General features: G+C 44.0%; 2 protein-coding genes across 4 annotated transcripts in view; one reads left to right on the forward strand and one right to left on the reverse strand.

Moving 5' to 3' along the window:
* LOC128701699 (uncharacterized) overlaps positions 1–12,997 on the forward strand; it is a 139,875-nt gene that overhangs the window by 73,420 nt on the left and 53,458 nt on the right. The window lies entirely within an intron of this gene.
* LOC128701698 (serine/arginine repetitive matrix protein 2) overlaps positions 7,792–12,997 on the reverse strand; it is a 40,342-nt gene continuing 35,136 nt past the window's right edge. Inside the window, exons 6-7 of the mRNA XM_053795554.2 lie at positions 10,857–10,949; positions 7,792–8,547 (exon numbers count right to left, since the gene is read on the reverse strand). Of these exons, the coding sequence (XP_053651529.2) occupies positions 7,795–8,547; positions 10,857–10,949 (846 nt within the window). The 3' untranslated portion in view covers positions 7,792–7,794. The remainder of the gene's footprint in view (positions 8,548–10,856; positions 10,950–12,997) is intronic.

Raw genomic sequence — 12,997 nt, forward strand, 5'->3', positions numbered from 1 at the left:
AGTTACAGAAGTGCGGCATGAGAGAGAGGGATGGGTTGATTGCATTTTCTTGGACTGCAAGAAGGCCTTAGACACAGCTCCTCACAAGAGACTATTGCAGAAACTAGTGCATCAGGCGCTTATAACAGGAAGGGCACTGCAATGGATCAGAGAATAAATGACAGGGAGGCAACAACGAGTCATGGTACGTGATGAGGTATCACAGTGGGCACCTGTGACTAGCGGGATCCCACAGGGGTCGGTCCTAGGATCAGTGCTGTTTCTGGTATATGTGAATGACATGATGGAAGAGATAGACTCAGAAGTGTCCCTGCTCACAGATGATGTGAAGTTAATGAGGAGAATTAAATCATTGAGGACCAGGCAGGACTTCAAAAAGACCTGGACAGGCTGGACACGTGGTCCAGCAACTGGCTTCTTGAATTCAACCCTGCCAAGTGCAAAGTCATGAAGATCGAGGAAGGGCAAAGAAGACCGCAGACAGAGTATAGACTAGGTGGCCAAGGACTGCAAACCTCGATCAAGGAGAAAGATCTGGGGGTGAGTATAACACCGAGCATGTCTCCGGAGGCACACATCAACCAGATAACTGCTGCAGCATACGGGCGCCTGGCAAACCTGAGAACAGCGTTCCGATACCTTAGTAAGGAATCGTTCAAGACACTGTACACCGTGTACGTCAGGCCCATACTGGAGTATGCAGCACCAGTTTGGAACCCACACCTGGGCAAACACGTCAAGAAATTAGAGAAAGTGCAAAGGTTTGCAACAAGGCTAGTTTCGGAGCTCAGGGATATGTCCTACGAAGAAAGGTTGAGGGAAATAGGACTGATGACATTGGAGAACAGGCGGGTCAGGGGAGACATGATAACGACATACAAAATACTGCGTGGAATAGGTAAGATAGACAGAGACAGGTTGTTCCAGAGAGGGGACACAGAAACAAGGGGTCACAATTGGAAGCTGAAGACTCAGACGAGTCAGAAGAATGTTAGGAAGTATTTCTTCAGTCATAGAGTCGTCAGGAAGTGGAATAGCCTAACAAGTGATGTATTGGAGGCAGGAACCATACATAGCTTTAAGACGAGGTATGACAAAGCTCTGGAGGCAGAGAAAGAGAGGACCTAGTAGCGATCAGTGAAGAGGCGGGGCCAGGAACTGTGTCTCGACCCCTGCAACCACAATTAGGTGAGTACATAAATGTTTATCAGGGGCCATGACAGCAGCCCTACCAATACTCAGACGTCTGGTAGTTACAATACCTTGGTGGCCTACTACTGTTGTCTAACAGTAACCCTGCCATCAGATGCTGTATCAACTACTGTTGTCTAACAGTAACCCTGCCATCAGATGCTGTATCAACTACTGTTGTCTAACAGTAACCCTGCCATCAGATGCTGTATCAACTACTGTTGTCTAACAGTAACCCTGCCATCAGATGCTGTATCAACTACTGTTGTCTAACAGTAACCCTGCCATCAGATGCTCTATCAGCTACTGTTGTCTAACAGTAACCCTGCCATCAGATGCTCTATCAGCTGCTGTTGTCTAACAGTAACCCTGCCATCAGATGCTGTATCAACTACTGTTGTCTAACAGTAACCCTGCCATCAGATGCTCTATCAGCTACTGTTGTCTAACAGTAACCCTGCCATCAGATGCTCTATCAGCTACTGTTGTCTAACAGTAACCTTGCCATCAGATGCTCTATCAACTACTGTTGTCTAACAGTAACCCTGCTATCAGATGCTCTATCAGCTACTGTTGTCTAACAGTAACCCTGCCATCAGATGCTCTATCAGCTACTGTTGTCTAACAGTAACCCTGCCATCAGATGCTGTATCAACTACTGTTGTCTAACAGTAACCCTGCCATCAGATGCTCTATCAGCTACTGTTGTCTAACAGTAACCCTGCCATCAGATGCTCTATCAGCTACTGTTGTCTAACAGTAACCCTGCCATCAGATGCTCTATCAACTACTGTTGTCTAACAGTAACCCTGCTATCAGATGCTCTATAAGCTACTGTTGTCTAACAGTAACCCTGCCATCAGATGCTCTATCAACTACTGTTGTCTAACAGTAACCCTGCTATCAGATGCTGTATCAACTACTGTTGTCTAACAGTAACCCTGCTATCAGATGCTCTATCAGCTACTGTTGTCTAACAGTAACCCTGCCATCAGATGCTCTATCAACTACTGTTGTCTAACAGTAACCCTGCTATCAGATGCTCTATCAGCTACTGTTGTCTAACAGTAACCCTGCTATCAGATGCTCTATCAACTACTATTGTCTAACAGTTAACAGTTAACGGAGATAAAACACCTCAATTACTGGGAACGCTTGAGGTTCCTAAACCTGTATTCCCTGGAACGCAGGAGGGAGAGATACATGATTATATACACCTGGAAAATCCTAGAGGGACTAGTACCGAACTTGCACACGAAAATCACTCACTACGAAAGCAAAAGACTTGGCAGACGATGCAACATCCCCCCAATGAAAAGCAGGGGTGTCACTAGCACGTTAAGAGACCATACAATAAGTGTCAGGGGCCCGAGACTGTTCAACTGCCTCCCTGCACACATAAGGGGGATTACCAACAGACCCCTGGCAGTCTTCAAGCTGGCACTGGACAAGCACCTAAAGTCAGTTCCGGATCAGCCGGGCTGTGGCTCGTACGTTGGTTTGCGTGCAGCCAGCAGCAACAGCCTGGTTGATCAGGCTCTGATCCACCAGGAGGCCTGGTCACAGACCGGGCCGCGGGGGCGTTGACCCCCGGAACTCTCTCCAGGTAAACTCCAGGTAACCCTGCCATCAGATCCTCTATCAACTACTGTTGTCTAACAGTAACCCTGCTATCAGATGCTCTATCAACTACTGTTGTCTAACAGTAACCCTGCTATCAGATGCTCTCTCAACTACTGTTGTCCAACAGTAACCCTGCCATCAGATGCTGTATCAACTACTGTTGTCCAACAGTAACCCTGCCATCAGATGCTCTATCAACTACTGTTGTCTAACAGTAACACTGCTATCAGATGCTGTATCAACTACTATTGTCCAACAGTAACCCTGCCATCAGATGCTCTATCAACTACTGTTGTCTAACAGTAACCCTACTATCAGATGCTCTCTCAACTGTTGTCCAACAGTAACCCTGCCATCAGATGCTCTATCAACTACTGTTGTCCAAAAGTAACCCTGCCATCAGATGCTCTATCAACTACTGTTGTCTAACAGTAACCCTGCTATCAGATGCTGTATCAACTACTGTTGTCCAACAGTAACCCTGCCATCAGATGCTCTCTCAACTACTGTTGTCCAACAGTAACCCTGCCATCAGATGCTCTATCAACTACTGTTATCCAACAGTAACCCTGCCATCAGATGCTCTCTCAACTACTGTTGTCCAACAGTAACCCTGCCATCAGATGCTCTATCAACTACTGTTGTCCAACAGTAACCCTGCCATCAGATGCTCTATCAACTACTGTTATCCAACAGTAACCCTGCCATCAGATGCTCTCTCAACTACTGTTGTCTAACAGTAACCCTGCCATCAGATGCTCTCTCAACTACTGTTGTCCAACAGTAACCCTGCCATCAGATGCTCTCTCAACTACTGTTGTCTAACAGTAACCCTGCCATCAGATGCTCTCTCAACTACTGTTGTCCAACAGTAACCCTGCCATCAGATGCTCTCTCAACTACTGTTGTCTAACAGTAACCTTGCCACCAGATGCCCTGTGAACTACTGTTGTCCAACAGTAACCCTGCAACAGATGCTCTATCAACTACTGTTGTCTAACAGTAACCTTGCCACCAGATGCCCTGTGAACTACTGTTGTCCAACAGTAACCCTGCCTTCAGATGCTCTCTCAACTACTGTTGTCCAACAGTAACCCTGCCATCAGATGCTCTCTCAACTACTGTTGTCTAACAGTAACCCTGCCATCAGATGCTCTCTCAACTACTGTTGTCCAACAGTAACCCTGCCATCAGATGCTCTCTCAACTACTGTTGTCTAACAGTAACCTTGCCACCAGATGCCCTGTGAACTACTGTTGTCCAACAGTAACCCTGCAACAGATGCTCTATCAACTACTGTTGTCTAACAGTAACCTTGCCACCAGATGCCCTGTGAACTACTGTTGTCCAACAGTAACCCTGCCTTCAGATGCTCTCTCAACTACTGTTGTCCAACAGTAACCCTGCCATCAGATGCTCTATCAACTACTGTTGTCTAACAGTAACCTTGCCACCAGATGCCCCATCTCATACACGGTAACTCTGCAGTACGCCAGGAGGCCTACTCAAGCCCAGTAGGGCTACTACAACTCGTATATATTTACAGTTTCTATCTCCAGATTTATCTACTACTGCCTGTACCCCTTCCTCATACTTTATATTATCCACCACATTTCTTGTTTTTATTGATACTACTTGCTTTTTTAGATTTTGCCACCGAAGTGGCTAGTTTATTGTGCACCCCATATCCATCCTGTGGACGGTAGCGCGAGAACATATGGATACACAAAAGGCCTAGGAACTAGGCCCCAAAGCGCGGGCATTAACAGCTAGAATACATATGGATTTATATCTACATATCTATAGTTCACTTATCTGTTACAAGCAAATTTAGGAAATTTGCTTAGTATATCTGGTATCTTATTTTCATTAATAAGATATCTTGACATGTCACATAGGTTATTATACTGTCTGTCTCTGTATTCCTCAATAAGTGGACAATTAAGCACATAGTGTTCAAGAGAGTGACCATATGCCTGATCACATAATTTACATTTAGTTTGATCATCATCTGTGTGTCTCCCAAACTGCCAGAAGTACTTGTTACCAAGCCTAAGCCTGGCCACTACAACATCAGTCAGTACTTGTAACCAAGCCTAAGCCTGGCCACTACAACACCAGTCAGTACTTGTAACCAAGCCTAAGCCTGGCCACTACAACATCAGTCAGTACTTGTAACCAAGCCTAAGCCTGGCCACTACAACATCAGTCAGTACTAGTAACCAAGCCTAAGCCTGGCCACTACAACATCAGTCAGTGTTCACAAGCCTAATTGCAAGTACTTGTAACCAAGCCTAAGCCTGGCCACTACAACATCAGTCAGTGTTCACATTGCAAGTTGCTCAACATACTTATCTACGTTCATGTTATCATAGTGGGTTATAGATCTACTCAGGCTTCTAACTACATTCCTATAACAATCATTTTCATTATTTACTTCTCTCCTAATATTATTCCTAATGCTAGACACATATATACCAAAGTTATATTCTACATTCTCCTTCTGGGTACTCTTCTTGGCTAACATATCAACTTTATCATGAAGGAGTAATCCAATGTGTGATGGGATCCATAGCAATTGTACATTAATTCCTTTGTCCCTATTTTTTGAGTATCTATACCTGGCTTCTCCAATGAGCATGTTGTTGGAGTCATTATATGAGTCAAGAGCCTTCAATGATGACATAGAATCAGTAATGATGATAGAGTCAAGCTCAGTGTCATAGGTTAGCTTTAGCGCCATTAGGATTGCAAACAATTCAGTTTACAGTGCAGACGCCCAGTTGTTAATTCTTATGCCTAATTAATTCTTATGCCTAACTCCACAAATTTATTATGGTTCTTAACTAGGGAGGTGGCAACAAGAGCAGATGCAGCCCTGCCAGAAGACTCCTGTTTAGATCCATCAGTGTATATAACTTGTGATAACTTATTACTACCAGCTAGGTGAGAAATTTCTTCTTGAGCAGTTGCTCTAACAAGAGATTTAAGGAAGGGATTACTAGCAATCAGCTTCTTGGGAGGGACTTGTAGGTATGTGATATTAAATGAACACATCTTCCATGGAGGGGTGAAATGCTCTTGTTGCCTACAGTGATACAGTTCATGCAGGTTATAAAACTTAATGCAATTGCACGTTTTCACAATCCATTTAGATCTGTGTGTATTTACCTCTAGACACTTGGTAAGATTCATTGTGACAGTGTCTGGTTCGTTTCTCAACATTCTAATACCGAGTACAGTGTTAATTTCAACAATCCTCATGTTAAGAACTTTTGTAGATCTGGGACAGCCAAGAATAATCCTGAGAGCTTTATTTTGCATTAACTCCAAGGGTCGGAGAGAACTTTCTCTAGCTAATATCAACATGGGAGCAGCATAATCAATTAAGGACCTAACATAGGCTATGTACATCATTCTCACGATTCTCACATTTGCACCATAGTTGGGATTGTAGCCAGCAACAGCTTTGAGAGCATTTAGCTTAGCTTTACATTTCTTGTTTAGTTGTGGTATAGTGGATTTGTTAAAGGGTACATCTACACCAAGATATCTGTAAGTTTTAACGTAGCTAATGATTTCACTCTGCAAATAGATGGGTGGGGGATGTCGTTTGCTTGTTAATGTCTTTGTTTTAGAGGAAGATATTATGAGGCCTAGTCGATTACAAATTGCTTGAACTTCATTAAGAATGGTACTCATCTTATGCCCTGTTGTATGGATCATGATATCATCAGCATAGCTTATAGCTATATGTTTAGGTGAGGCAGGTAGAGCATTTAGGAGAGCATTAATCAGAATATTAAATAGCATGGGACTAAGAACTCCTCCCTGCGGTGTACCTAAAGACATTTCTTTAGAATCACTTCTGAAGCCTTGGTAAAGGACAGAGGATACTCTATTTGACAGGTATCCTATTATCCAGCAGAGTAAGCTACCACCAATATTCATTTTGGCTAGTTCATGTAGTATAACGGTTCTGTTCGCAATATCAAATGCAGATTTTAGATCAAGAAAAGTGGTAAAACTAGTAGAGGTGTGTGCAGTGAGAAAGGTGGAAATACAGTTCTCCACACTTTTACCTTTCATGAACCCATAGAGGTAGGGGAAAGTTGGTTTACCTGGAGTTTACCTGGAGAGAGTTTCGGGGGTCAACGCCCCCGCGGCCCGGTCTGTGACCAGGCCTCCTGCTTTAGCTGATTCTTTAGTGGTATTAAATAATAGTTTATGTTGGGTTTAGTGGAGTTGTAACTGTTAATATTATCTTGATATGGGACATAAGAGTAAGTTCAGTCCTGTCTTTTGTTTGTATCGTGTCATTTATAGTTCAGGTTGTTGTATTTATTGTGTATTGTTATTACATTGGCTGAAGTAATTAATAAACCATACCACGGGAGGGGATAGAACCCACGATCAGAGAGTCTCAAAACTCCAGACCGATCGTGGGTTCTATCCCCGCCCGTGGTATGGTTTGTTTGCAATCGTGTCATTACGATTTCGTGAGTCATGTTGACTATTTAATGTTGGTTACTTCTGATACTCTCTTCAAACAGAACAGTATCCTTATTAAACGTCTTAGTTTATGAATGTTTCCACGCAAGACACACACACACACACGCACACACACACACACACACACACACACACACACACACACACACACACACACACACACCAGGAGCCAGGGGCCAGGAGCTAAGACTCGACCCCTGCAACCACAAATAGGTGAGTACCAGAAGCTTGGACTCGACCCCTGCAACCTCAACTAGGTGAGTACACACACACACACACACACTGTTAGAGCTTAATGGAGCTCTAACAGAGCAATGCTGTGCCTCAGTAAATACTTGTACTGCATGCATGTGTCCTCTCTTCAATATCATCAGTAGTTTATCATAATTCAGTAGTCAGTTTGACGGTTGATGAAGATCTATGTCATCAACCTGAAGTGTAATAACTATATAATTTTTGACGGGTTTTTCAATGTATTGGGTTAAAGAAGAATTTCTTGGTGAAGCCGAAGTTATGTAGCTGTGGTGATCCTGTGTAAGAGTTGTTGGTGCACTCCTTGAGTAACTGTCTGTACAAGTCAGCAAGTTCGTGATGATGGGAGTGTTGTGCCAGAGTGCGACACAGAGCAGTGTTGAAGGCAGTACCTTCCTTAGTAAAGGAGTACGAGGTAAAACTTCCACTGCTTGAGTACAGACACACTGTGTCATGTAGGGGTTCCTCTACTCTTGTATACTTGACTCTCTTGTTTCTTCTAACATTCTCCTCCTTGTAGTAACCACAACAAAAGTCAAAGATAAATAATTTGGGTTTATTTTTCAACCCTGGGCATTCTGAGTCCTTAAAAAGTTCACATACCCACTGAGTGCTCAAAACCCTCATGTCACTTGTTAGGAACTTCTCGTTACCGATGCCGTGACTTGATATAATAAAAACCGCACAACCCACACGGTCCAGGAGCTGCATCTCCCTGACACTGGTCAACACTTGCTTGGTCTCTTGTGCTGTCAAGGAACAATGTGAGTGTCCAGTGTAACCCATTTTGCCGAAGACGTTTGACAGGTTCTTGACGTCTGAGTTTGACCCCTCAAGGACCAGGTCAGGTCGCTCCTGGAAGGAACTGTAGCTTAGGATACACACGTATCCTCTAGGATCTGTGTCCATCCTGTAGACGTCTGGACCTGACGTCTGGACTGATCCTGGTCTTACATTCAGCCTCAGCGCCTGAAAACACAAAATGGAATTAAATATTTAGCTCAAATATATACAATGTATCTAACTACGCATCACAGAAAACGTAAACGTAAAAGTTATTTACAGAAAACGTAACATTTACTTGTATAACTGCATTAACTATTCTAAATTCTCCACACTATCACATACTAACTTTCCTAAGAGCTGAGGCTGATTCATTACCTCTGTAACTTGCCATGATTGTGACCAGATCTACCTGGAGTTCATTACCTTTGTAACTAGTTCAGCTATCATAACTTTGGGGTCCAGTCACTGGACCCATTATGTACCTTTGTAATCTTTTGACTACCACCCACAGGATGGGTATGTGGTGACTACCGCCCACAGGATGGGTATGTGGTGACTACCACCCATAGGATGGGTATGTGGTGACTACCACCCACAGGATGGGTATGTGGTGACTACCACCCATAGGATGGGTATGTGGTGACTACCTCCCACAGGATGGGTATGTGGTGACTACCACCCATAGGATGGGTATGTGGTGACTACCGCCCACAGGATGGGTATGTGGTGACTACCACCCACAGGATGGGTATGTGGTGACTACCACCCATAGGATGGGTATGTGGTGACTACCGCCCACAGGATGGGTATGTGGTGACTACCACCCATAGGATGGGTATGTGGTGACTACCACCCATAGGATGGGTATGGGGTACGTAATAAACACATTAAACGAAAACTGCAGTGCTAGGCGGTTATATACAGGCCTATTTTATTGAGATTTGACTGAATCAACGTTGATGTTCTTATGAGGCGCACCTTGGTGGCCACCAGACACGAACTTATTGTCAAGTGTAATAAACATTATCGATACTGTATAATAACCCTCATGGATACACAGATAAGATAAGATTTCGTTCTGATTTTTAACCCCGGAGGGTTAGCCAACCAGGATAACCCAAGAAAGTCAGTGCGTCATCGAGGACTGTCTAACTTATTTCCATTGTGGTCCTTAATCTTGTCCCCCAGGATGCGACCCACACCAGTCGACTAACACCCAGGTACCTATTTGCTGCTAGGTGAACAGGACAACAGGTGTAAGGAAACGTGTCGAAATGTTTCCACCCGCCGGGAATCGAACCCGGGCCCTCCGTGTGTGAAGCGGGAGCTTTAGCCACCAGGCCACCGGGCCACCACAGAAACAGGTATTTCATTGATCTGTCATTTCTACCCCCTTGTGGGATCCCAGTGTCAACTTGAACATTAAAATGGTATAAAATACCGACAGGTTGTTAGGTAAGACACATATGCAACAGTTAGGTATCTTTATTTCGAAACGTTTCGCCTACACAGTAGGCTTCTTCAGTCGAGTACAGAAAAGTTGATAGAAGCAGAAGAGACTTGAAGACGATGTAATCAGTCCATCACCCTTAAAGTTTTGAGGTGGTCAGTCCCTCAGTCTGGAGAAGAGCATTGTTCCATAGTATGAAACAATATGGAGATGAAGTGACAGGATGGAGCTTCATATAGCGCCAGGAGGTGAGTTCTTACCTCTCCTAGTGACCTACGTCTCACCTCTTGGCGCTATAAAAGCTCCATCCTGTCACTTCATCTCCATATTGTTTCAGACTATGGAACAATGCTCTTCTCCAGACTGAGGGACTGACCACCTCAAAACTTTAAGGGTGATGGACTGATTACATCGTCTTCAAGTATCTTCTGCTTCTATCAACTTTTCTGTACTCGACTGAAGAAGCCTACTGTGTAGGCGAAACGTTTCGAAATAAAGATACCTAAGTGTTGCATATGTGTCTTACCTAACAGCGTCAACTTGTTTACCTGAGGCAAGATTGCACCTATGTTCCACTCTCACTGACTTAGGTGTCTCGTAGCTTGACTGGTAACTCACTCAGCTCACACACTGACGTCCAGGGGTCGATCCCCGCTACGGGTGGTAACATTAGGACGTGTGTCCTTAAGACACCTGCTGTCCCAGTTCACCCAGCAAGTACTATAAAGGTCTCTTTATGTGTTATGTACTTCTAAACGTACTGAGTCCCATTTATAAACATTGTATTATATAGAGTAAAGTTAATGGGAGGTCTACTGTACAGTGCAAGCGTTTTGCTCAGAGTAGAGCTTTATATGTACTAATTATAAAGCTCTACAAGCAATAGAGCTTTATATATACTAATTATAAAGCTCTACAAACAATAGAGCTTTATATATACTAATTATAAAGCTCTACACAGGATAATAGACAACAAAAGCTTACTCTCTATAACCTAAAGCTCTTGTCTCTTAATTACTGTAGATAATAGAGCATTTCTTACCGCCTGGCTGTCTGCTGTAACAGCCAGCTCTCTAGAGCTCTCTGACACGCTGACTCCAGTTGATGTCTGCAGCTTTCTCTCTGCTGGCCTCTCCTGTAATGTTGACAACTTTAACTTTCAGTCTTAAAGCAGACTTTAATAATGACAGCTTTAACTCTCAGTCTTAAAGCAGACTTTAATAATGACAGCTTTAACTCTCAGTCTTAAAGCAGACTTTAATAATGACAGCTTTAACTCTCAGTCTTAAAGCAGACTTTAATAATGACAGTCAGCTTTAACTTTCAGTCTTAAAGCAGACTTTATTAATGACAGTCAGCTTTAACTCTCAGCCTTAAAGCAGACTTTAATAATGACAGTCAGCTTTAACTTTCAGTCTTAAAGCAGACTTTATTAATGACAGTCAGCTTTAACTTTCAGTCTTAAAGCAGACTTTATTAATGACAGTCAGCTTTAACTCTCAGCCTTAAAGCAGACTTTAATAATGACAGTCAGCTTTAACTTTCAGCCTTAAAGCAGACTTTAATAATGACAGCTTTAACTTTCAGTCTTAAAGCAGACTTTAATAATGACAGTCAGCTTTAACTTTCAGTCTTAAAGCAGACTTTAAGCAGCTTTAAGATAGATACTAACTACAAAATATATGAGGCAGCTTTAAAAATACACTTAATTTCGAAAAATAAATGGGAATGGCGTGAGAGTAGGCCTATCTCAACATGGGCCAGTAGGCCTACTATAATATTCAGGGTGTTTCAAAATAATGGACCAATTTTTAAAGTAAAATGCTTTGAAATTGAGTCATCATTTAGAAACAACCTGGGTATATCAAAAGTTCATTTTGACTTCTAATAAATAGACTAAAGACAGTAATTAGAAGAATTTTGAATAAATAAAGATTCTCGAGAATTTATTTTGAATTAGACACCTGTGTAGCACCTGGGTATTATTATTGTGTCTATGTTTCGCCCACCAGTGACTTGATGACTGATGAGTCTGAGGTTATCAGTCCCTCAGAATTGTAATTGTTGAATCTCGAAAATTTGGAAAAAAGAGGATTTTTGGGACATTTCTGAATGGACTGTCATTTTGACCTATGGTAAATATCCTTTATTGAATTATTTAGCTGCCACTCAGAGGTACATAGATCACTAGTAACACTCAGAGGTACATAGATCACTAGTAACACTCAGAGGTACATAGATCACTAGTAACACTCAGAGGTACATAGATCACTAGTAACACTCAGAGGTACATAGATCACTAGTAACACTCAGAGGTACATAGATCGCCAGCCACACTCAGAGGCACACAGATCGCCATCCACACTCAGACGCACACAGATCGCCATCCACACTCAGAGGCACACAGATCGCCAGCCACCCTCAGAGGCACACAGATCGCCATCCACACTCAGACGCACACAGATCGCCATCCACACTCAGAGGCACACAGATCGCCAGCCATTCTCAGAGGCACACAGATCGCCATCCACACTCAGAGGCACACAGATCGCCAGCCACACTCAGAGGCACACAGATCGCCAGCCATTCTCAGAGGCACACAGATCGCCAGCCACACTCAGAGGCACACAGATCGCCAGCCATTCTCAGAGGCACACAGATCGCCAGCCACCCTCAGACGCACACAGATCGCCAGCCACACTCAGAGGCACACAGATCGACAGCCACACTCAGAGGCACACAGATCGCCAGCCACCCTCAGAGGCACACAGATCGCCAGCCACCCTCAGAGGCACACAGATCGCCAGCCACCCTCAGAGGCACACAGATCGCCAGCCACACTCAGAGGCACACAGTTCGCCAGCCACACTCAGAGGCACACAGATCGTCAGCCACACTCAGAGGCACACAGATCGCCAGCCACCCTCAGAGGCACACAGATCGCCAGCCACACTCAGAGGCACACAGATCGCCAGCCACACTCAGAGGCACACAGATCGCCAGCCACACTCAGAGGCACACAGATCGCCAGCCACACTCAGAGGCACACAGATCGCCAGCCACACTCAGAGGTACACAGATCGCCAGCCACACTCAGAGGCACACAGATCGCCAGCCACACTCAGAGGCACACAGATCGCCAGCCACACTCAGAGGCACACAGATCGCCAGCCACCCTCAGAG

The sequence above is a fragment of the Cherax quadricarinatus genome, chromosome 96 (assembly GCF_038502225.1).
Source record: "Cherax quadricarinatus isolate ZL_2023a chromosome 96, ASM3850222v1, whole genome shotgun sequence".
Taxonomy (NCBI): domain Eukaryota; kingdom Metazoa; phylum Arthropoda; class Malacostraca; order Decapoda; family Parastacidae; genus Cherax; species Cherax quadricarinatus.